Source organism: Ovis aries, chromosome 2 (genome assembly GCF_016772045.2).
Source record: "Ovis aries strain OAR_USU_Benz2616 breed Rambouillet chromosome 2, ARS-UI_Ramb_v3.0, whole genome shotgun sequence".
NCBI lineage: Eukaryota > Metazoa > Chordata > Mammalia > Artiodactyla > Bovidae > Ovis > Ovis aries.
The window spans coordinates 7,323,543-7,349,573 of record NC_056055.1 but is presented as its reverse complement, the minus strand read 5'-3'; the positions used below and the strand labels follow the sequence as shown (position 1 = coordinate 7,349,573).

The 26,031-nt window shown below is 48.0% G+C and overlaps 1 protein-coding gene across 1 annotated transcript in view; it reads left to right on the top strand.

The window, feature by feature from the left end:
- Window positions 1–19,990, top strand: part of PAPPA (pappalysin 1) — a 263,247-nt gene extending 243,257 nt beyond the window's left edge. Inside the window, exon 22 of the mRNA XM_015092957.4 lies at window positions 14,116–19,990. Within this exon, the coding sequence (XP_014948443.2) occupies window positions 14,116–14,223 (108 nt within the window). The 3' untranslated portion in view covers window positions 14,224–19,990. The remainder of the gene's footprint in view (window positions 1–14,115) is intronic.
- Window positions 19,991–26,031: the final 6,041 nt, after the last annotated feature.

The following is a 26,031-nucleotide window of genomic DNA, read 5'->3' as shown; positions in this document are numbered from 1 at the left end:
AATGAATACAGTGTGTCTCTTTCACTCCCTTGGAGTCAGCCACTTTGACAGTGAATAGACAATGAAGCTTGTGTAGAATTATGACATGTGATTCATCTGACACCATCAGCTAGACAAACAGCAGCTCTGATTAAAAGAATTTTCCTACCAACTATAACTTAAGTACTAAAACATTAAAATATAAAACTAATATATTAAAATATAAAAACTAATTTTATTGGGAAACTTTCTTAAATGGATTGTTATTTCTACAGAGCGCATGGTAGGGACATGCAGTCGTAATTCAGGCTCAGGTGCAGATTCCAGGTGGTTACAGTCACTGGAATATATAGATGTACATCTCAGGTGGTCATTTTGACCCTGTCTTCCTATACTACGTTCAGCTGCAGCAGTTTCAGGCTCCAGGGCTCAGAGATGAGTGTTGTCCCTCGAGTCAAGGACCCAGAGTCTGTTTTCTAGCTAGTTCTGAATATGTTTCCTAGTCCTTTTTTCCCCTTTTCTATCTACATTGTGAATGTAATTTTAGCCTTTTGTGCTAAAAGACTACCTTCCTCCACTTTTTCACTTCTTCCTGTTGGCCAAGGCAATGGAATGTAGGTGAGCAGGCTTCCTCCATGACAGGGGATGTGTGTTCATGGAGCATCGCTATGGGCTGACCACTGGACCAGGCTGGGCACACGGCAGAGTCCAGGCGCCACACCTGCCCTTGTCTGTAAGGGCAGGTCTGTAAGGGGAGCCAGATTATAAGCAGTGAGGTATGTTGCTGTTGTTAGTCACTCAGTTGCATCTGACCCTTTTGCAACCCCATGGACTGTAGTCCACCAAGCTCCTCTATCCATGGGGACTCTCCAGGCAAGAGTACTGGAGTGGGTTGCCATTTCCTTCTCCAGGGGATCATCTGAAACCCAGGGATCGAACCCACATCTCCTGCTTGGCAGGTGGATTCTTTACCACTGAGCCACCAGGAAAGCCCCACTGAGGTATATAGCTATGTATCTAGTGACCTTTGCAGAAGAGACAGTAAAGGGAAGGTGGGGGGGTCATTTGAAGAACAGTATGAAGGTCAGAGAAAGCGTTCCCAAGGTCTCCCGCATTGTAGACAGACGCTTTACCGTCTGAGCCACCAGGGAAGTCTAAGGGAGATTCACACTGAGACCTGAAGAATGAGTAGGAACTTTCCTGGTGCAGGTGAATGGTGGTTGGGAGAAGAATGGGGAGAGCTGTGGGAACTCTGTGTGACCTTCACCTGTGGATTAGAGAGCCTGACGGCCTCTGTCATAGTGAGGTGGCTTTACCGTAGTTATTCTGTGCACGGAAGTGTCTGGACATCTCTTCAGATGCGAGACTCCTGAAGTCTGACTTCTGGAGAACCAAGGTGATTCAAATTAAAGTCATACTCCTACAGTTTAAATTCCCCAACCTAACTTCTACATAAACTCCAACTTCTTGAAACCCTTCTACTCTCTCATCTCCAGCCAACTGAGCTTGCAGTGGCTGCTTTATAGAGACAGAAGATAATAAGACAGGATGCCTATTAGTGAACTGCCGCACGCAGACTTGCATCCTCCCTTACCTTCTTTCATCCTCATGTCAACCCTGGCAGGGCACTGGGAACCAGTTTGGGCTTGTGTGTTAGTCACTCAGTCAAGTCTGACTTTCCAACCCCATGGGCTGTAGCCTGTAGCTTACCAGGCACCCCAGTCTGTGGAATTCTCCAGGCAAGAATACTGGAGTGGGTAGCCATTCCCTTCTCCAGGGGATCTTCCCAGCCCAGGGATCAAACCCAGGTCTCCGCATTGCAGGCAGATTCTTTACCAGCTGAGCCAGCAGGGAAGCACTTAAGTTCGGGCTTAGCGAGTACTTACAGGACTTGAGTTTACTGGCTGCAAGTGCCATGAGCCAGAGTCAAAGCCAATTCCGTCTAAGTCCAAAGCCCAGCTTGTTCTTCTGCAGGGGCTGCGCCACAGAAGAGGGAAGCGGGGGCGGGGGGTTGCAGAGCCTGTCCTCAGTGCACCTGGGCATGACCCTACCTGGTCCAGCTGGAGACATTTCGCTGTGGACCCAGAATGCCAGGGAGCCTTGGGTGTGGGACCCCTGCTCACTCACTTTGACAAGGCAAGAGCAGCTTTCCCCAGGGTGGGGAATAGCGGAGACTCCCAGCCCTGCCAGTCATCCTTGACTGCCCAGACAGGAGCTTCCCCTGGGCACAAAAAAGTCCTGCCTTTCCGTCTCCAGCTTCCACAGCAGGAAGCCTCTTGGGGCAGGAGAGGGACCAGAGGCTGGCTTTCTCCCCCCCATACCCCTCCCATCTTACCTGCCGGCCTATTTCACTCCCACCTGTACTCATGGCCCCAGCTCCATCTCATGGCAAGTCCTCTGCCCATAAACTCCCAGCCTGGTGCTCAGAACCTCATTGACAGCGGAGACTGACTCCCTGCACTTTCCAAAATGACCGTAATTGAGCACTTACAGGTGCTTGGCCGTGGGATAGCATCTCTGTGCGTATTATTCCGTTTAGACTCTAGAACCGGAACTGTCCAACAAAGCCCACATTTGAGACTCAGAGGTGGAATCACTCATACAAGGGGGCAGATCTCTGTGTAGGATTTAGGATTTCCTTACACCAAGCAAATGACAGATAGTAGCTACTGTGTTTCGAGAGCTTACTGTCTACCAAGCACAGCGTCCCCTTTTCTTCCATGTGTCGTTTTATTTCATCAGCGCAGCAGCCCCACTGTAGGCACGGTATTTTTTAGCCCCACTTTACAGATGGTACAACTGAGGCTTAGACGGGTTGCAATCACACAGCTGGTAAGTGGTAGACCTGAGACACAAACCATGTGATTCCAAGTCACACAGCACCTGCTTCTGACCCTTGTTCTGAACATCCGCTTGCTCTGGGCTTGTGCCATGCCCTCCTGGAGTCCCTTTCCTCTTGCTTCCTGGCTCTGCTGGACTGGGGTCCTGGGTAGGAACTCCAGGAGCAGGGTGAAGCGCTCCGTGGCTTCTCCTGCACTTCCTTCCTCCTTAGTTCAGTTCAGTCGCTCAGTCGTGTCTGACTGTTTGCAACCCCATGAACCGCAGCACGCCAGGCCTCCTCTGTCCATTACCAATTCCGGGAGTTCACCCAAACCCGTGTCCATTGAGTCGGTGATGCCATCCAACTACCTCATCCTCTGTCATCCCCTTCTCTCCTGCCCTCAATCTTTCCCAGCATCAGGGTCTCTGCAAATGAGTCAGCTCTTTGCATCAGGTGGCCAAAGTATTGGAGTTTCAGCTTCAACATCAGTCCACCCAGGACTGATCTCCTTTAGGTTGGACTGGTTGATCTCCTTGCAGTCCAAGGGACTCTCAAGAGTCTTCTCCAGCACCACAGTTAAAAGCATCAATTCTTTGGCGCTCAGCTTTCTTTATAGTCCAACTCTCACATCCATACATGACCACTGGAAAAACCATAGCCTTGACTAGACAGACCTTTGTTGGAAAAGTAATGTCTCTGCTTTTGAATATGCTGTCTAGGTTGGTCATAACTTTTCTTCCAAGGAGTAAATGTCTTTTAATTTCATGGCTGCAATCACCATCTGCAGTGATTTTGGAGCCCCGAAAAATAAAGTCAGACACTGTTTCCACTGTTTCCCCATCTATTTACCATGCAGTGATGGGACCAGATGCCATGATCTTAGTTTTCTGAATGCTGAGCTTTAAGCCAGCTTTTTAACCTTTTGAATGCAGAGTTCCAAAGAATAGCAAGGAGAGATAAGAAAGCCTTCCTCAGCGATCAATGCAAAGAAATAGAGGAAAACAATAGAATGGGAAAGACTAGAGCTCTTTTCAAGAAAATTAGAGATACCAAGGGAACATTTTATGCAAAGATGGACTCCACAAAGGACAGAAATGGTATGGACCTAACAGAAGCAGAAGATATTAAGAAGAGGTGGCAAGAATACACAGCAGAACTGTACAAAAAGATCTTCACAACCCAGATAATCACGAAGGTGTGATCACTCACCTAAAGCTAGACATCCTGGAATGTGAAGTCAAGTGAGCCTTAAAAAGCATCACTACGAACAAAGCTAGTGGAGGCGATGTGGAATTCCAGTGGAGCTATTTCAAATCCTGAAAGATGATGCTGTGAAAGTACTGCACTCAATATGCCAGCAAATGTGGAAAACTCAGCAGTGGCCGCAGGACTGGAAAAGGTCGGTTTTCATTCCAATCCCAAAGAAAGGCTATGCCAAAGAATGCTCAAACTAACGCACAATTGTACTCATCTCATACACTGGTAAAGTAATGCTTTAGTAATGCTCAAAATTCTCCAAGCCAGGCTTCAGCAATATGTGAACCATGAATTTCCAGATGTTCAAGCTGGTTTTAGAAAAGGCAGAAGAACCAGAGATCAAATTGCCAACATCTGCTGGATTATCAAAAAAGCAAGAGAGTTCCAGAAAAACATCTATTTATGCCTTATTGACTATGCCAAAGCCTTTGACTGTGTGGATCCTTCCTCCTACTTTCCACCTAAAACCTCTTTCTGGTCCCTGAAGCTGAGACCTCCCTGTCACTTAAGCCAGAATGATGTCTGTCTGTTCCCTCCAGCCTTCCCCCCTCGCTTGTCTGTGCAGACCCCAGCTGTTCCCCTCATCTGCCTCGTGGGGTGACCTGGGCCCTGCTGGAAGACGAGACAGGACAGTGCAGGACTGTCTGAGGAAACTACCTGCCAGGCATGCCCAGCCTCCTGCCCAGGCACCTGTGTGCACTGCAAGGCAGACAGGAAGAGGTGGGGCTCAGTATTTTCTTATCGGAGCCAAGAGGAGTCCAGAACACAGAGCAGATTTCCAGAATGGTTGCTTCAACAGCTTCCCCCTATACCAACAGCGAACGATCATTATTTCTAATTGGACTCATTCTAGGTCCGCATGTGTGGCAGGGTGTAAGGGAGGAAGGAGAAGTAACCTTCAAGTATTTGACATACCAGTGTTTTCCAAGGCGCGGGGCCTGGAACAATGGTGGCGGTCATGTTTCAGTTGGCTGCTAAGAGACTGGCTCTGGAAGATGTCTGGGGAGCTGCGGTGTGGCCCCAACTCTACAGCTCAGTTCTGCGGCCTTAGCCAGGCCAGGCTTGCCTTGAGTTTTTATCTCCTGATGTTCGGATTAGATTCATGTCTAAGGACTCTCCACGTGGCTTCCTGAGTGAGGTGGTCCTTGAACAGGAACTTGAAGGCTAATCAGGGTCAGGGGACCAGGGAAGAGTTAAAAATTGGCCCCAGGAGCGTGTCTCGGCACAGAATGACATGCCCAACTGATAAAATGAAGTGTAGGCCTGCCACCTGTATTTGCTCAAATCTAAGTGAAAACCTGCTTTCTTGGGAAAGGGTATTGAAACCCCAGTGGAGCTCATTGGTCTAAGGAGGCTAGTGATTCTGTAAGATAGGGGAAGACAGTCAGGAGCTTTAGATGGGAAGCAGTCATCTCAGCAGAGCTGATAGAGGGTTGTTTGCAGAGTTGGAGGTGCAGGTCAACAGCTCTAACGTCTCAGCTTAGCAACCTGAATGGTCCTCTGAAAAGGAGTCAGGATGGCATCGCATCTCTGCACACAGCTCTCTGTGCCTCTCCACTTCCCCAGAGTGAACACTGGTCCTCCCAGCAGCCTGCAAGGCCCTGAGTGCTCTGCCCACCCCAAGACCTCACCAACCCCCCCACTATTGGTGCCTTCCTCCACTTCTCTCCAGCCCTCGGGACTCCTTGCCACCTTGCACACAGGCCAGGCACCCTCCTACCTTCCAGCCTTCACCACGAGCTGTTCTTTTGGCCAAGAACATTCTTCTCCATTCATCCTTATGACTCACTCCAGGTCTCTTGCCCAAGTTCTGTGTGTTCAACGTGCCCCACCCTGACCACCCGCCTTCCATCACCTCTGGCCCTTCTGCACCGTTGACCTCGGCTTCCGTGTCTTCCTTCCTTTCATAACACGCATCACTTTGGCACATACTGTGAGAATGTATGTATTATTCGTTGCCTGGCTATTTCGATACCTCTTGCTGTTGGAAGAAAAATTTCATGAGAGTGAGAAGGTGCATTTATTTTCGTCATTGTTATATCCCAAGTTCCCATGTCCCCTACTGCTGAGAACCTGCTATGTGATAGCGACTGTGCTAGGCCATGAGCAGAGGGGCCAGGCCCAGCCATGAGGTCATGGGGACCCATGGGCAGGCGCTGAGAGGCCAGGAAATGCTAATGGAGACCCAACAACTGAGGCCAATCACCAGAGCTCCTCAGAGAAGACCATGTTAGAGGTGAGGCGGGGAAGTCGCAGCAGGTCTTACCCAGGTAAAAGTAGTGAGGGGAAGGCCAGAGAGACAGATGAGAGAGAAGCATGTTCCTGGCAGAGTGCAGAGTCTGTGCAAAGCCCAGAACAAGGGAACACAGTCAGGAAACTCTGATTCCCTGAAAAGGGCCAGAGCACAGTGCAAGAGGTGAAGGCATGAGAGGTGAATCTGGGGCACGAGCAAGGCTTCTATAAGCCACACTGGGGAGTCTGAACTTTATCTAGGGAGCGATGGGAGTATTCGATGATTTTAAAGACTGCACCAGCCGAGAGAATCCTAGAAGGCTTCCTGGAAGAGGGAACACATGTGCTCAACTTGGAAGATTAGAAAGACAGTAGGCAAATGACTAAGCCAAATAGACTAATTCTTCCACCCACTGGTTTCTGGAGTGTTAGGATTTCCCCCACTTGGGGTGTAACTTTGACTTTTTTTTTTCCTGTGGGTGAATTCAACACTCATTTCAAACTTGATCCTATGAAAAGAACCAGGCCTTTCTATCCCCCTAGAATGACGATCATCACAACCATCATCAATGGCATTACCACATCATCACCACTGTCACCGACATCATTTAGTGAGCACGAATTCTACACCAGGCCTTATGCAAGTGTTGCCCTTGATTTTATACTTTATCCAAAACACTTCTGCATGGCAGGACTGTTATTTCCTCTGTCTTATAGATAGGCAGACCGAATCCCCCTCCCTGCAAAGAAGTCTGCCTGCTAGCATTTCGCGGCCTTACACTGCTCCACTGCTAACAACACATGGACTCAGACCAGGTCTCCTTGTCTAACTGGGGGCACTCCTCCACATTACCCAGACTTCGCGCTTTCTCCTCCACTTACCCGCGTCTAAACAAGCTTTGGCATTCCCTGACTGCTGCATGCCCCGTGCCAGGCACAGATCTGCACAGTCCCAAGGGAGCTATAGAGGAGCCCCAGCATCAGGCCTTGGTCTGCTTGAGGTCACTAAGTCTTTCCATCAACACTGTGGCGACCCAGAGACTCATGGTAGTGAAGCGAGTCGCCCAGGGCCCCGCGTGGGCGGGTGGACAGTCAGGCTTTCTGACCTTCACTGCAGCACGCCTCCCTCTCCCCCACGCCGCCCACCCTCTGCTGTGACCGCCCTGTTGAGTGAGTCAGAAGCCAACCTCAGACAGCCCTTCCGCCAGGCCCCCGTGGCGTTGGCCAGGCTGCATTCCTGAGCCGCTCACACACACGTGGGTGGAGGTGTTACCCTGGGCAGCTCACCCATGGGTTGAAACCCCTGTGCTGAGCACGGTCTCCAGCCTAGAGGAAAAAGCGAGAACCTTGGCCTTCCATCACCGACCTGGGCTTGTTGACAGAATCCCAGAGTGGGTGGCCAAGCCGTTTATGGGACAGCCTAGCTGCACAATGCTGGGAATCCCAAATGTAAACTGGCCGCCGAGGCCTTGATGCCGTGGGTGGTAGGTTTGCTTGGGAGGCCATCCGGGGGAGAAGGTGGAAAGCTGCTCGGGGAACCCGGGCATCTGGGAGTCAGGCTTGGAGCCAGCTTTATTGGGATGGGACTCGTTCTCTACCAGACCTCAGCTTCTTCTTCTGTGAAAGGGGACCCTGCCTCCTGGGGGAACAGTGCCGGGGAGCAGTTACAAATTGGGGCGCAGGTCCAAGGCGCCCTGCCAGACAAATGACTCACCTCTTCGCATCTTCGTTTCCTCTAAGATGTAAAACGAGGATTGTGGGAATAGCTGCCTTATGAAAGCTGCTGGGAAGGGTGAGTAACGGGGTGCCAGGTACCATAAGAGGTAGGAGGTAGGAGGCGAATGATCATTAAACACGCCCCATAGCACTAGGCCGGGATGGGGGACGGAGCGCTGCCTTCCCCCTCTTGTTTGGGCTTGCCGATAAGTTCTTCGTGTCCAGAGTGGGGGCTTAATATCCTGCAGCATCTACCAGGTTGACAAGTAGTGAGTTCCAGGGCAGGTCTGAGACAGGCCGAGGCCTCTATTTTACCATCTGTAAGCTGGGTAGCTAAAGGACAGCAGCCTCTCGAGCCTGGGTGGAGCCACGTGGGAACCATCCTGCACGGTGGCCTCAGGCAGTGGCTGTGTGTGTGTGCACACAGCCGTGGACCGGACCTGGGCATGTCTCTTCCAGGTCAGACCAGGGGACACCTGCGGGAGTGGGTGGGGCAGGCAGACTCCACCTTCTCTTATGAGTTGTAGATGCCCAGTCAGTAAGGATGCCTGTGAGCAGAGACCCCCGAGGCAGGCTCTGAACAGGCAGGTCATGGAGAGGCGAGAAGAAGGGTGAGATACCATGCTTGTCCTCCACACCGGGACCTCTGCGGGCTGGTATGGAGGTGGCATTGCTCCTCACCAGATCCCTTGTCTCACCGATGGGGAGTCCAGCTCCACAGGTACCTACCTGCCGAAGGTCGAGCAAGGTGCTCCCAGGGCCCTAGCAAGGGCTCCGTTGATGCGCCTGCATTTACAAGCATTGAAGGGTACAGGGAGCATCCCCGATCGTCCCCCTGAGACCAAACCTTCTAGACCTTGTTGTGTTCCGACTAAGGTTCCTGCCCTGCGGATCCAGACCCCGTCTTTAGGGGAACGCTGAAACTGCCTGGGCCGGGCCAGGAGGAAAGCACGTGAACACATCAGGCCCCACACAGCCAGGGTGCCCGCACGGACCTGAGAAGCTCCCTGGCATCATAGGGCCCTGCTGGCTGATAACTCTGGAGAAGCCCCTGGGACTGGAGTGGCAGAAAGGGGGATGTGCAAGGCACAAGCTGTGGAGAAGGGCAGCATTTCCTGGTCTTTTCTGCCCAGGGCATCGCCTTCCACCTTTCTGGGGCTGAGAAGGAGTCTCAGACAGAAGGGAAGGTAGAGATCATTAAAATCATTTCAGTGTACAGATAGGGAACCTGAAGCCCGAGAAGGGAGGTGACTTGTATGGTTACGCAGCGCAGGAGTGCAAGAGCAGAGGCCCCCTGACTGGCGTTGTCCCTGGCGATTTGTGCTTTCATATGTCCCTCCAGTCATGGGTCCTTTGAATGCCTGCCACGCGGTAGATGAAGAGGTCAGCCACAGACACGGGGACTTCCCTGGTGGTCCAATGGCTCAGATTCCACGCTCTCAATGCAGGGGGCCTGGATGCTATCCCCGGTCAGGGAACTAGATGCCACGTGCCACAACTAAACAATCTCACATACCGCGGCTAAGACCCAGCACGGCCAAATATGTATTTTAAAAAGCAACAACACAGACATGGCCCCTGCCCTACAGCACAGGCATACAGGCGCAGACGTGACTCCGTCCAAGAATGGCGTAGGGATAGAATGCTAGGGTATGGGAGGAGCGTGATGGTCCCATCTTAGGTCAGGCTAAGGAGGCAGGAGGCAGGGCTTGCAGTAAGACCTGGTGGATGAAGAGGAGCTGGCCGGGAAAGCACAGGAGCAGGGAGGAACAGGAACAGCTGAAGACTTAAACCCAAGAAAACACCTGGAGGCTTTGAGGAAACAGGAAACAAACAAGCCGCAGAGAGCGAGGGGATGAAGGGAACCAGATGAGGTCTAAGAAGGGTGTGGAGATCAGGCAAGGCCTGGAACTCTCACTAAGGACTTTGTGTCTTATCCTAAGAGACAGAATCTGTTGCACGTTTGCCTGGGTGAGGTGCAGCAGGAAGCAGGAGAGAGAAACCATATGTGAGGCTGTCCCGAAAGAATCGTGGAGCCCAGTGGGAAGAGTGAGAGAACACACCGTGCAGAAGACAGGAGCGGTCACCGGGTCATCCTAACACTAGAACGCGGGCAAGGGGATGGAACGGGCCCGGGGGAAACCAAGGCCGCTCACGTGGGGGAGGAGGAAGGCAGGAAGGGGGTCACAAGCAGGAAGTACAAGCCTGCGGGAAGCCAACTCAGCATTGAGCGACCCGGGTGTTAGACCGCGTTCTGGGAGGTTTTGCATCTTTTCTGTTGAATCCTTGCAACCGTCTGAACTACAGTAGAGGAAGTCCCCTACATACGAACCTTCAAGGTGCAAACTTGCAAAGATGGGAACGTGCATCTGGTTCCAGCGAGGAACCAGAACCTGTGCCATCGACGTCGGGCGTGAGTGGGATTGCAGCTTGCCTCTTCCTCTGTCTCCGATCACTGATGATCCTTCAGTTTTTCCTCCAGGCAGTAACTCTTCTTGCCTGTTCACTCCGTGCCAGCCCCTGTATGCCAGTCATTGAACTATGGTACTTTTCAAGTTTCTGTACTGTAGGATTAAAAATGTTTTCTTTTTGTGTTTGTTTCTTATGTATGAATTGTGCAGAAAGTATTAGAAACCTGTTACTGTACAGTACTGTATAGACGATTGTCTATATAGTACTAGAGACAATTGTTAGTTGGGTACCTAGGCTAATTTTGTTGGACTTAGGGTCACACTAGACTTAACAAACGTGCTCTGGGAATGGAACTCTTTCGTATGGAGAGGACTTGCTGTATTTTTTTTTTTTTTCATCATCGTTTTCTAGATACACAAATTCAGGGTGATGGCAGTGAAGGGGTTTTTCCCACAGTTGTTCAGCGAGTATGAGGCCTTACTGAAGTCTTCAGCAAGTAAGGATGCTAATCCAGGCCTCTCTGCTCACAGGGTCTCCCCACTGGACCTCAGCTATTAGATCTGGACCTGGCTCTGCCCTCAGTCTCCCCACTTTGGAGGATTTTCTCTAGGTCTCTCCCAAGTCTAACATTCTCTGCTTCTTAGGGCGGTGAAGAAGTTGTGGAAGAACATGTAAGATGGGACGGTACAGCCCCTGCACACGCATGGAGGCTAGGGAGTGTCCTGGAATCAGGGCACCGTGAGCAGCTGAACGCAGCAAGGCTCTGCATGGAAGGGGTAGCTGTAGGGGTGCTCACCAGGGCATCCCAGACCTGTGAGCTGGAACTGAAGAGGGAAACGAGGAGTTGCACTAGCCATACTGCAGTGAGAGTCAGAGAGAGGGAGAAGAGAACAGACCTGCACCCGTATTCTGCAGCTTAGATGCTGGGGACACAAGAGTGAGCAAGGCTGACACAGTCCCCGCCTTGCTTACCGAGAAAGAGGCACACCCGGCAGGCGGCAAGCATTGCTTGCTACGCTCATTTTATCAGCTAGTTCATTACCCCTTGTCACAGCCACTGGAGGGGCATGCTTTCGCCTCTCCCCTTTTAGGAAAGATCACTGAGGCTCAGAGAAATTGTCACCTATTCAAGGTCACACCTCAATTAGGTGAGAGAGCTGGGGCTTCAACTTCAATCTTCTGGTTCATTCTTACACTTTTAAATTATTGAAAAGTTGCAGGATGGAGAGAGGTTGGGGAGGCAAAGAGGGAAGAAAGAAGGACACAGAGCAGGGAGAAAAAGTGTTCAGGAGAACGAGCCCACAGCCAGAGGGACAAAGATGCTCTCTGAGCCTTGTGAGCACTCGAGACCCTGCCCAGGCAGGAGGTGAATGAGGCCATTACATCCATCTGCGCAGATGGGGTCCCTCTGGGGAAAGCTCTATGCAAATGTCATGATGCAATGAGGTGAAATCCACTTGCGTCAGCCCAGGCTGGGGCTCAGGCAGGGACCACTCTGTGCTCTTTGCAAAGACAGATCCTTTGCCGTGTTGGGAGGACGTTCACTCTGCTGGGCTCTTTCTCACAGTTTCTAGAAAGGAAAGCCAGCCCAAGATCACAAAGCATGTGAAGGGATGGACTGGGAAATGAAATTTAGGCCTCTTATTTTTTCTCTTTTTCCCCAATTTTATGATCTATATATATATCAAATTGTCACGTCATGCACTGCTCACTTTTTCTTATGCTAAAATCTGCTCCTAGGACTGACCCCTCAACCTAGTTTTCTGTAAAAAAATTCTCTCTGTGAAATGTTCCCCTCCAGGATTTCAGGCGCTCTAGAACAGGGGTCCCCAACCTCTGGGATCTAATGCCTGATGATCTGAGGTGGAGCTGATGTAATAATAATGGAAATGAAGTGCACATTAAATGTAATGCATTTGCATCATCCCCAAACCATCCCCCACCACCCAGGACCATGGAAAAACTGTCTTCAACGAAACTGGTCCCTGGTCCCAGAAAGGTTGGGGATCATTGTCCTAGAAGGTGGTCGGAGCTTGCTGGCAAAAGCTTTTGCCCTTTTCATAATCCCCAAATCAAAATTACCAATATGTGCAAAGAGGTAGGTTTTCCTAAAGGACATTATCGCATTGTTTATATCAGTGGATCACCACAACAGTCCTAGAAATTAGATATTCCATTGTACAAATCTCTTAACCAACTCTCATGTGGTACATGACAACTTTTCACCCATGATTTCATTCAACCCTCAGAGTCCACACTGCAAGGCAGGTCTTATTCTACTGACTTCACAGCTAGGAGGAACCTGAGGCTTGGGGAGAGGTTGCTTCAGTCAGTTCAGTTCAGTTCAGTTCAGCTGCTCAGTCGTGTCCGACTCTTTGCGACCCCATGAATCGCAGCACGCCAGGCCTCCCTGTCCATCACCAACTCGCAGAGTTCACCCAAACTCACGTCCATCGAGTCAGTGATGCCATCCAGCCATCTCATCCTCAGTCATCCCCTTCTCTTCCTGCCCCCAATCCCTCCCAGCATCTGAGTCTTTTCCAATGAGTCAACTCTTCGCATGAGGTGGCCAAAGTATTGGAGTTTCAGCTTCAGCATCAGTCCTTCCAAAGAACACCCAGGGCTGATCTCCTTTAGGATGGACTGGTTGGATCTCCTTGCAGTCCAGGGGACTCTCAAGAGTCTTCTCCAACACCACAGTTTAAAAGCATCAGTTCTTCGGTGCTCAGCTTTCTTCACAGTCCAACTCTCACATCCATACATGAATACTGGAAAACCATAGCCTTGACTGGATGGACCTTGGTTGGCAAAGTGATGTCTCTGCTTTTGAATGTGCTGTCCAGGCTGGTCGTAGCTTTAGAGGTTGCTTGCCTTACTTTAAATACTGGGTTTGTCACTTATTGGTTTGGGCTTCCCTGGTGGCTCAGAGATAAAGAACCTACCTGCCAATGCAGGAGCCGCAGGAGATGGTTTGATTTCTGGGTTGGGAAGATCCCCTGGAGGAGGAAATGGCAACCCACTCCAGTATTCTTACCTGAGAAATCCCATGAACAGTGGAGTCTGGTGGGCTCCTATGGAGTCCATAGGGTCGCAAAAAGTTGGACACGACTGAAGCAACTAACCACCACCACCACCACTTTGGGCAAATGCCTGCCGCTTTCTGAGCCTCCGTTTCCCCACCTGTAAAAGTGCGGTTGTTCTAGTGCCTATCTTACAGAGGTGGACTTCCCCGGTGGCTCAGATAGTAAAGCGTCTGCCTACAATGCAGGAGACCTGGGTTCAACCCCTGGGTCAGGAAGATCTCCTGGAAAAGGAAATGGCAACCCACTCCAGTATTCTTGCCTGGAAAACCCCATGGACGGAGGAGTCTGATAGGCTATAGTCCATGGGGTTGCAAAGAGTCGGACACGACTGAGCGACTTCACTTTCACTTTACAGAGTTGTTGAAGAATTCAGTTCTTTCCTGGTTGTAAAGCATTTAGCACATTGCCTGGCCTGTAATACATGGCCCTGAAAACGTAAACAGCTATGATAATGCCCATGGGATCCTGATAGACCTTATCATAAGGCTAGCAAGAAGCGGAGGCAGGACTTGGACTTGAATCTGCTGCCCCAACATCTGCCCTGCACTGCTTCTCTAGAAGTTTCTGTTTCAGCCCCAAGCACCTGACTCATCTCTTCTGCCTTTCTCTCTGCAGGTCACACCCTTCCCCATGTCTTGTGACCTACAGGGTGACTGTGCTTGCCGGGACCCCCAGGCCCAAGAACACACCCGGAAAGACCTCCGAGGATACAGCCATGGCTAAGGAAGGACAAGGAGTTGTCAAAGAATTCCCAACGCCAGGACCCGCATCCCTTTGGTATTGATTTCACAGTCAGCTGCTCCACGGAATGGCCTCTCCACACCAGGGATCCTTAGCACCCAACCGGTCTGCCTTTAATTTCACCCAGGAAGGACTCGGAGTACAGGCGTGTGAACCAAGTCTCGCCATGTTGAATGATGGAATGGAATCCCATCTCAAAGTCTTAGAAAGGTTGCACGTACAGCGTGCAGTCCCTGAGCCTCCTAAAATTCTAACCATTTGTCACACGACTGCCGCGAGAAACATATTCTGTACCTAGGAGTGTGCCTATCTGTGGTTAGTAGGCATGCATGCATACGCAGACCCATGCAGACACCCGTGGGAGGGCAGTTTTGGAGACTGAGCAGAGAGAGACTGGGCCAGACTCAATCCTTTCTCTCCCAGGCTCCAAACCAGCACTGTCCTTGGGAGAAAGAGAGTTACAGAAACTGCTAAGACCAAGTGTTAAATGCCAACATAGCTCACAGCCTGAGGCTTAGAATATGTAAGGTGTGCTTGAGTGCGCAGTCCTCTGGGATTGGAGGTGAAATGGTCTCTGATCACCTCCCTTCTAGGGAAGTAGGACCTGAGGAAGAGGTAAAGAATCCAAGGTATGCGAAGCCCCCAGGGTTCGAGGCCAAGCTGGAAATGGCTTAGGATTGCAATGTCAAGGTATTATAACAGCCCCCGGCTTGAGGCCATAATATCCCCCACATCCCCCACATCTTGCCTTGGGACCACACTTGCTGCTACGTTCCCGGCTGCTCTGTCCTATACATGGAGTACCCCAAGGTGGTAGGACTAGGTGAGGAAAAACCCCCACACAACCAAACTGTCTGCCTTAAAAGTGACCCACATTTTCCCACAGCTCCTCACTTCTTAGTCTTTCTGCGAGGGAAAACCCCTCATTGGCCCGCGTGGTGAGAAGTGAAGGCCCCCTGGGTGGGCTTCTCATCCTGGAAGGGAACTGAGGGGCTTCAGATGCTGGGACCCTCACCGAGAGTCCAGAATGTCTAAGCCAGTGTTAGATTTTATAAGCAAGAGGAGCAGTGTTACGTGTCTATGATGCCGGAACCCTCCGGAGACTGTTGGGACGGCAGGGGCTCTTGGGTTAGCATCCTTATCCAAGTCTTCCTGCCCCTCCAAGGCGAGAGCAGGCTTTGGGCCTGAGGACCTCATCGTGCCCTGAGTAGCAATAGTTCTGGAGCAGAGAAGCATCTCGGATGGGATCCACACCTGGCCTGTGGCTCTAGCGGGGCCTCCGGGGGCAGCCCAGGGGTTCCCAGCCTCGGTCCCTAATCACCCAGCATGGCCGTCATGCCTTCCACACAGCCTTTGGCTCCCATACTCCCGTCCACCTCTGTCCTAGGGTGGCCCTTCCCTCTCTCCCATGTTCAGCCTCCGAAAGTTGAGAGGAAATTAGCCAGATGCTCACAGAAGCCCCCACCTCTTTGGGGCCCTCTTTGTTCAGCCGGTTACCTGTCCACTCCTTTTGAAATTAGTCAGGGAGGTGAGGAATACAGAATGAGGTGGAAAGAAGGCTGACATTTAACCTGATCTCTGAAACTGAGAAAGTAAGATGAAGGGAGGGTCTAAGGTAGAGATATTGCATAAATATTGCCACAGATCATCTCAAATCTAGTGAAGACAACCGACCAAAAAACAAATAGCATAGAAATGGAAGATACCAAGCACGTAGGCTGACTCTCCTCATTCCTGCAATCCAACACAGGCGCTGTTCATCAACTAGAGCCCCCCTTTTTTTTTTCCAATGGGGACCAAAAATAACTTCAGAAACCTTCCTACTGTTCTGTCTCCCAGCAGCAGCTAGCTGCTGACCAAGAGCATTTGAGAAGACGTCTGTTGGCCATCTGTGGTCTGTTACATTAATAAATATATCAAGGTGCTTTTCACACAGCTGCCCACAAATAAGGACGCAGTGCTTAGATAGTTTTGTGTGGCTTATTCCATGCTACAGTCTCTGAGATTGGGTTGCAGGCATGCCATTGTTAAGGCCTGACTCAGATCCATTATATTCCCTTCTTACAAACTTGTATCTCATTTATACTGAGGGCATGTTTTGTTTTTTTTTTTTTCCTTTAATTACCAGGGCCAATCTTTGGCAAGAGAATAATAATTGTATAAGCATCGATTCCATTTTGTACCCCTCTCCAGTATCTTAGAACTCTTGCCAACTCTTCAAGTCCCCTCATGCCCTTGCTGAGTTATCAACCTGAGTGGTGCTAGATGGGAAGGAACAAATGAGGTAAGATGTTAACAGAGTTGGCTCTCCCAGTTGCTTTTTTTAACATCAGTAAGGAGCGCAAAGAGCCTGGGAGACCTAAAGACAACATTCCCGATGGAGGGGTGGCAGGAACCAGAGCAGAACCTCACCAGCTTCCTTCCAGTCCACCCTAAAGCTCTTTCCTCCTCCATTCACACACATTCTGCAGCTGGCTTCTACCTTCAGAGTCTCAGATTGATCAAGCCCTTCTCAGCAAAGTGTTTTTCAGTCTCCTCCTCACCATCATTCAAACCTGCTACTCACAAATTCCTATTTGCCAGGGATATTAGGTAGGAGAGGCTGCCTGATGGGTGGGCAGCCTCAGTCCCACGTACAAGGTGTCACTAACAGGTCCTTCTCACACCTTAGCGGAGGAAGTCAGCTCTGGGTATGCAGTGCACTTGTACTAGGCTTCAATTTCTTTCTGGGTATAAACTCATCCTCTCACCCCTTTATCAGCTCCAGTTTAGGACAGTGGAGTACTCACAGGAGGAGGCTCTGAAGCACTATTGTCTATCAGCAGCTCAGAGGTCCTAAAGCACTTGGCGGTTCTGAAGATGGATTCACTTCTTCAGAACTTTCTTCAGAACGTGGAGGTTCTGAAGAAGGATTAGCCTGTTAACAGCAAGAAAGAAAAGATAAGGTGGACAGTTCACCAAGCCTTCTCTTAGGAAGACTTTCTGAGCCACAGCCCTGCTAGCTGCCACAGGACCTGTGTTAGCCCCTAGATTCTGTGCCAACCACCTCTTAAGGGAAGACGACCCTTGGGAAGTCCGTTCTGGAGGCTGAATGGGGGGTGTTATGAAAGGGGGAGATGAGCGTTTGTAACTAGCAGGGCTCTGAGGATGGAGGGTATCAGCTGCTTCTCCGGGCTTCAGCATGCTGAGTCACTGCCTAGACAGTGCTCTTGGTCTCCTTCCCACTTTGGCCAATGTTTCGATGCTATTTGTTGAAAATAATTCTTTGAGACAGATTCTGGCTACCTCCCTTCCAGGTTTGGTTTAACTTGGTTCTGTCAGTTTGTTATAGGTCTTACCTGTGTTGAGAAAGGAAAGAAAGAGAGGAAGAAAAAGAGAAAAAAAAAAGGGGAAAAGAGGGAAGGAAGAAAGGAAACCATAAATCCAGGTTAACAGATTTGAAGTTTTTGTGTTGTGTGTGTGTGTGTTTTTTTTTTTCTCCTCAAACTACTTCAAAGTAGGGAAAATATAAAAGGAGAAATGGATGGTGACAACGCTGCACAGACAGAGGTTAATAGAAGACAAGGAGATTAAAAAGTGAAGCATGAGTAAAAATAAGAATTTGGAGAAAACCTATTTTTGTGATTCCTGAAGAACATTCTTTATTCTACAGACTGAGCAGGTAGACACAGTCTAAAGATTTCCCTAGCAGGAGTAGAGTGAGGTTTTGTATCGCTCTCTGTTCTTTTCTGTACATTGTGGTAGGTTCAGGAAATAAGGCATCTTTCCCCTTAATCTGTAGTTGATATTGTTGGGGGGGGGGGGCAGTGCATTTTGTCTATTTGTTTGGTTGTCAATCAGTAATAGTAGGGAGTGGGGAGGGCTTGAAATTGTTGTGGGGTTTTTTTTGTTTTTTTTTTCCCAATATTAAGGGGACGTGCTGTGTTGCGCTTTTCACATTATAAAGTGTTTGTATTTGCCGTTAGAGCACTGGGCTTTATGAAGTCTGCACTTAGAATCACACTGCACAGTCCACTTTCCTAGGGAGCTGCTACATGACCAGACAGGTAATTCCCATGGTTTTCGAGAAACAGAATTAACCAAGCAAACAACAGGCATGAAACTAAACAGCAAACGAATCAAAGCCTATTCTTGGCAATCTGCTCACGTTTCGCCAAATTCCTCCCAACTGTTTGATCTTGAAGAGCAATGTGTAATAGCCAAGAGAGGAATTATGTCCCCCGAGCGAGAACGCAGAATTCTTGACTTCAGGCAGCAGTTTGCTCAGTGACCTTGAACAAGCAATGACATCGCCTCTCCATTTGCCTCAGTTTCTCCAGCTGCAAAATGGGGATAATAATACTTAACCTACCTCACAGTGGGAGGGCAGGGGATTGTGAGGCCCTGAGGCTTCTAAGGGGCTGTGGCAATCTACGAGAGCCAATCTGTGACAGCCTGACGCAGAGTCGATGGGTTATTTTTCAAGAATGCACAGGCCCACCGGCCACTTAAGAAAGACAGGGAGTGCTCATTCGGTATTTCAAGGAATGGGAGTGAGCTCCTAGATTAGAACCCACCTTGAGAGAGGCTTGCATTTGAGAATATTTTACTTGCAGATAAGTTGGACTTTCTCCCCCTTATTCGGGCCTTTAGCAGTTCTGTAATTTGATTGAAAACAAAAACAAAAAACTAGTGACTTCCTACAGTGTAAAAGTCAGTTTACTGTTTATTCAAGACTTCCAGGCCACTTCCAACTTTACAGAGGAAGGGAGTCCCTTAGTTCTCTTTTTCTTCTCAGACTTAAAATTCCACATTGAGTGTTCCTTTAAAAGAAGATACGGCATTCTGAGTACAAACTCGGGGCTTCTTAAATTCTACACCAGCAGTCAGTGAGGAGAAGTTTGAACAATTAATTGACTTGCTTTCTTGGGTCTCTATAATCAATAACCTGTCCGCAGATATCTATCTATATAAAGATATTATATATAAATATAAATTTACATATATATGCACATGTATATATAGTTGTACATATATGTGTGTATATATATACTTAAATGTAATATTTACAAAATAAAACTGTGATCTCGTCTAGAGAAAATGTATTCATATTACAAGCGGCTCTTCCATATTTATGTATCATATTATACTTTTTATTATTGTTATAATTATTATGGGTATTTCTAATGATGATGATGTTGAAATCTGTTTGGCATCTTCTGGAAACTACCAAAAAATGACTCTCCATTGACATGCTTAAAAATCTGTTCTCAAGAAAATTCTACTGGCCTACTATTAAAAAAAAAAGAGAAAAGAAAAAAAAAAAATCTAATCACCAAAAACAAAACACAACTCCAATCCTTTTTCTGTACCTCACGCGCATAAATTTGCTGCTCCTTTTTTGGGTTTTATTTTTTCCTGTTTATGTGTTTTTATGGATCTAAGTTAAGTCTTTCAGCAATATATAAAAAATGTAAATAGTAAACTTTATTTATTAAGAATGTCATCTTTTTTAATTTATATTTACACAATTGTGCATCTAATTTATTTTTTCTATACGGTTTTAAATACGCAGACATATTTTGCTGTTCATGATATTTTTATCCTGTTCTCCTGGATTTGTTTCTCCATACTGTTTTCTCTGGTCTTAATTACAGGTTGGATCTCACGAAAAAATAATGTCAAAGACAGAAATATTTTGCCACTGTTGATTACTATACCTTAAAATTCTATATTATGAAAATATATAATAGCTTGTATGCTTCAAAAATAGTGGTGTGGTTGTTGTCTGTTGTGGAAATCTACAAGAGTCTCACAAATACACACTAGCATAATCTAAAAGACTCGCATATACACAGAAACACAGAATCGAATACCAGGGCCTAGAATTATAAGATCAATGGTAGCATGAATTTGAATCTAATATACACCCTCTCTCCTACAGAAATAATTCCTGAAAGCACCTATACTTTACATATACAATTGGAAACATTCTTACATGTTACAAGAAAGTTCAGTTTTCATATCACTTCTAGTTGTATCTAGTTTTTTGGATGCTATATTCAATGATATCCTTCAGTATATTCACTATTTTCATTTTTTTCTTCATAACTGGACACTCAGTCATCCAACTTTCAGAACTGGAAGCTGAAACCAAAGTTCTGCTCTTTTCAGTCTGCCCATGGGATCTCGTTTTTTTGGTCTCATCACCACGTTGTAGCTATGTGATCTTTGGAAAGGTATTTAATTGCTTTAAGATTTAGTTTTCCTATCTATACAATGGAAATAATCAAAGTACCCACCCATGAAGTTGTTATTAGAATGAGCTAAGATAAATATCAAAGATTATAGAGCTGTGCCAGACATGGTTTATATTAACTCTTGTTATGATTATTATGAGACACGGCTGCTTATGACAAGTATCAATAAATGAACTGACTTTTCTAATATCTAAAAGCATAAAAACAAGGTTCGTAAAAGCACTCAAGTGCTTGCACAGGCAATGTATGGACTGTATTCTGAGCTGTAGACTGGCAGTGCCACCATAACATAGGTTTATCTGCGGCTACTTGAACTGCTGAGTTCTGCACAGAAGAGTCGTTTAGGGACACCAGTGTTAATGCCGTAGAAGGGCACAGAGAGAAGCCAAGAGCTACCCATGGCAGGTGTTTTGGACTCTTTTACAGGCACAGTCTGCTGGGAGACATGAGACAGCGCTCCAAATAATTTAACAAGAGTCACTGCTGAATTCTATCAGATAACTGTTTCCAAAGTGAGATAAATTATTAAAGAGAATGTTTTACTCGGTTCTGTTCAACTCACTGTCAAGACTGAAATAAGACTTAAAGAATAGATTCATGAAAAGAGGCAGATATTTCCCGAAGAGATCAAGGGAGAACGCGTGTGTGTGTCCGTGTGCACGTGCCGACATCATGTGCCCTTTTAGTTAGTGTAGTTGCAGGCAGGCAGTGGTTTTCAAACACTTGGACCGTGCCATCCATTTTTTAAGCACAATATTTTGTGAAATACAAACAAGTGGAAGAGTTTCTGTAATCAAAGAGGGGATGAGGGACCTTCCTGGTTATCCCATCTCTGTCTTCTCGAACAAAACCAGGATCATTGCAGCGCCAATTCCCTAGAGTTTGGGGTTCTAACGAGCATGATGTAAAAGCAACCAATCTAATATTTTTTTTACAGATGGGGAAATTGACAGAAGCTCAGTTAGAACTTGAATTTGTCCCTTGCCCAGAACCCCTAAGCAGGGGGCAGGTAACACTGCTGACTGACTTGCCATGATGCAAATGGTATCTGGGATCTTCAGAAACAGTGATCTATGGGGTTTCGAAAGACTACACTGCATGCCTAGAGATGAAATCAAGGGGGACTGGAGGCAGCAAAGGCCCATCATTTTTTGAGATTCTGTTTTTTCTCTGCTTGACACATAGCCAGCCATGGTCCATCCTGAGAGTAAGAGGTTTCTTCCCGTATAGCACTCTGAGGCTGCACCATACAGAATCCAACCCAAGCTACCTGCCTAACTGCTTTCATTTCTCTCTTTAACCCATGGCTTTTCAAGCAAAGAAGAACTCTCAGAGGCTGCAGAGATGGTAACCATGTCCTTTCAACCACCTCTGGGGGTCAACTTGCTGAAACCACAGTATAAATAGATCCTTCCATATGTACATCATTTACTATATTTATTAACCTTTAAATATATTCATTTACCCAATTACATGTTGAAGAATGGTTTGTTGAGCAGTACTATATGTAGTGCATTAGATTAAGTAGAGATAAAAACGATGGCCCAGAGAGACAGCCACAGTCACAGCCCTCACAGGGCGTAGTATCCAGGTACAGAGAGAGACAAGCAACTCTCTCATTAGTGTACAGAGTCATAAATAGGAGAATCCATCCCAGAGGGATAATGGTAAGTGTTGCAGGCACAGTTAGTGCCACATGCACAGACCAAGAGGGTGAAATAGGACACGACCGTCTGGGGGAATGGCAAGGGTTCCGGTCATTGGAGTTGGATTGGTTATAAGAATAATCAAGGAACCACTCTGGGGAAGAAAGGTGTCATCTGATACCAGAGAGTTATACAGATACTCAGTTGCCAAGGGCTTTGCAACTGTGTGTCTTAGTCTGTGTTGCTTCAGAAGCACACCCCTAGGCAAGTAGTCTATCATATAATGATTTCAGTTGCCACAGACAGAGAAGAGGGGATGTGAAACAGAGATGGAAAGGTAACCAAGAGAGGATGTATTGTCAAACATGTTACTACTGTGAGCAACTACAGTTTAATCTCCTTAAAAACTCTGAGCCAGTGGAGAACACACTCTCCAGAGTTGCCCGACCTGAGATGCTGCAGAACTGGGATAGAGTCACTCCCTGGAGGGCTGCCCCTGGACCATTTATCCTTCACCACATGTGTATTTCATGCTTATGGGAAGAAGACACTCAGGGCATCAGAAAGGACTCTCAGGCAAAGAGATGTGGATACTGACCATGGGGATTTGGACCAGAATACTCTCTAAGCTCAGAGAAGTGGGCAGGGATTCCCTGGACTCTGCTGTAGCACTCAAGAGTTTGAACATCATTCTGAAGATGATGGACAGACATGCTCCACATTTTTAGGGAAAGGGAGTAAGAAACAAAATTGAAATTGTGAGGTAGACTGCTTTGTGGAGAACAAGGGTAATGGGGAGAACTAGGATCTGCTGAGACCAAATGGGAACTGGAGCAATGGTCCAGGTGAGAAATGATCAGGTTGTGATGGGCAATAATGGAAAAAAAGCAGCTGGGATGAAGAGAGCAGCAGGTAGTAGGACAGCAAGCAGGCATGCTCAGTCACTTCAGCCGTGTCTGACTCTCTGCGACCCCATGGACTGTAGCCCGTCAGATTCCTCCGTCCATGGGATTTCCCAGGCAAGAATACTAGAGTGGGTTCCCATGCTCTCCTCCAGGCGATCTTCCCAACCCAGGGATTGAACGAACTTGGTCTCCTGCACTGCATCCAGATTCTTTACCCACTGAGTCACCTAGGAAGCCCAAGGAGGATAACATAAGTGATTAATTTGATACTAATGACTAGAGGGGAGAAGTGGCATGATTTACCTAGAATGCACACACTTCACATGGAGACAACTGGAGAATCCAGGGTGTTTAGGGGCCAGATGTAGTCAGAAAAGGTATAAAGGCCATGAGGGGTCAAATAAGTAGCAATCAAGTTTTCCTGGGAAAGAAGCACTGAGCGCTGGGGCTACGTGTCATGACGGACACGTGTTGCATACTTTTCTTGTAACAGTTTAAATCCACAGAAAACTGCTCCCCTAATTAGCCTCCCTCGCTGAGTAAGAACATTCTGTCCACAGTTCGCGATGTCCTCGAGTTCCAGTGAAGTTAGGGTCATGTGAGCATAACATCCTAGGAACTGTGGCCTTTTCATCGCGATGGTCCAACCCTCTTTTTCAGACCTGCAGAACTCAAACTTCAGCATGCATCAGAACCCCCTAAAAGCCTTACTAAGATTTTACTTCAGAGTTTCTGATTCAGCGCTGGAGTAGGGCCCAAGAATCTGTACTTCTGAAAACTTTCTATGAGATACGGTTGCTGCTGATCAAGGGGTCACATTTGGAGAACCATAGATCCAACCTCTCAACTGTCCATGTGCGCACACACCTAACTCTGCTAGGTAATGAGGATCCTGAAAGTTATGAGAGTTGTGGCTTGGTTGATAAAGAATCTGCCCACCATGTGGGAGATCTGGGTTTGATCCCTGGGTCAGGAAGATCCCCTGGAAAAGGACATGGCAACCCATTCCAATATTCTTGCCTGGAGAATTCCATGGACAGAGGAGCCTGGCAAGCTACAGTCCATGGGGTCGCAAAGAGTTGGACATGACTTAGGTGATTATCCTAAATGGGTAAAATAAACACCATATGGCCCTCAGGGAGTTTTCTGTCTATTGGTAAAGACATTCCACACCTGTTTTATAATATCAAAGGCCAAGCCTGAGAGGGACTCAGACTTAAGGATACAAAAGTGAAATCATGTAGAGTCTTTGTGACGCTGTGAGCTGTAGCCCACCAGGCTCTCTGTTCATGGAATTCTCCAGGCAAGAATACTGGAGTGGGTAGCTGTTCCCTTCTCCAGAGATCTTCCCAGCTCAGGGATCGAACCCAGGTCTCCTGCATTGTAGGCAGATTCTTTACCATCTGAGTCACCAGGGAAGAAGGCAATGATCACACGGAGTTTTGAACACTGAGGAGGAGTGAGACAGACCAAGAAGGGAGAGAAGGGCGTCCCAGGCAGAGGGAGGAGCCTGGGTAAGAGCATGATGGTGGGAGAATGCATGGTGAGGAATTTAGGTCGGAATACTGTCAATGCATGAGCAAGCAGAGGAGATGCGGCTGGAAAGGTGCCTGGAGGCTTCCTCGAGGAGCCTGGAGATGAGCCTTGAAGAACAAGCAGGGCTTTAGGAGAGAGAAGGAAGGGTAGTCTGGCTGGGAAAACCTCAGGTCTGTCTGACTTTGGGGACCCAGTGCTGCCTCCCTTATTTCCTCTTCCTTTTTCAAATAGGGAGCACACACATGTTGTCCTTTGACAGAAGTTCATCTAGGAGGTGGGGTCTTGCCCTATGGCCCCTCTCAGGAACCTGTCTGGGCTTCACAAGGAAAAGCAGCAGCTCATTCTCCTTGATACCTTTGCACTGTACAAACATTCCTTTCCAGGATTAAAGCCTGCCAAGTAACACAGACCCTGTTTAGGACAAGACATAACCAGATGTCTCACTTTCTCCAGTTCCTGGATAGACATGGGGTGTCCATCCTAGCATCCATTCATCTGTACACACATACACACATACACACACACACTCACACACACACCCTTTCTACCAGTACAGGCCAGGGAGGCAGAATTCCCAAGGACCAATTTCAAAACCTCTTCCCAAGCAGCCAAAGAGAAAACTTAGTTTCCAGACATTCAGTACACCATCCAAGACCCAAACCCAAAACCTTGATATTTCCCTTCCGCTAGGGGAATGGCTTTCTGTCAAGTCATTGCTAATTTTTCTCTGCGCTGATATTTTTAAAAAAATATTTTCCACGAAGCTCCCTGCCAAAGGCTTTCATCTCAAACATCTGTGGTTCTCTTGTAACTCATGTTAACACATACAAAGCATCAGTTGTTGGGACTCTGTTCACCTGTAAATTTGTCTCCAGAGCCTGAGATTTGGAAATAGGCTGACTTCTCAAGGACACAGCAGCCCGAAGTTTCAGATTCCGCCTACCGTGCAAGACTTGTCTTCTGCTCCCAACCCCGCTGCCACCTACCCACCCCTCACTTTATGCTCCAGCCAAACTGAACTCTCTTTGGTTCCTGTAACATATCATGTCCTCCTCTCTAACCAGCCCATCCTAAAGGAAATCAACCCTGAATATTCATTAGAAGAATTGATGCTGAGGCTGAAGTTCGGATACTTTGGCCACCTGATGCAAAGAGCCAACTCATTGGAGAAGACCCGATGCTGGGAAAGACTGAGGGCAGGAGAAGGGGCAACACAGGATGAGAGGGTTGGATGGCATCACCGACCCAATGGAGGTGAGCTTGAGCAAACTCGAGGAGATAGTGAAGGACAGGGAAGCCTGGCATGCTGCAGTCCATGGGGTCACAGAGCTGGACACGATTGAGTGACTGAAAAAAACAAAATGTTCACTGAGATCTGAGCTTCGGACTCGAGCTCTGTACTCCCTGGAACACTCTCCTCTGACTACACAGAGCTCATTCCCATCCATCCTTTAGGCCTCAACT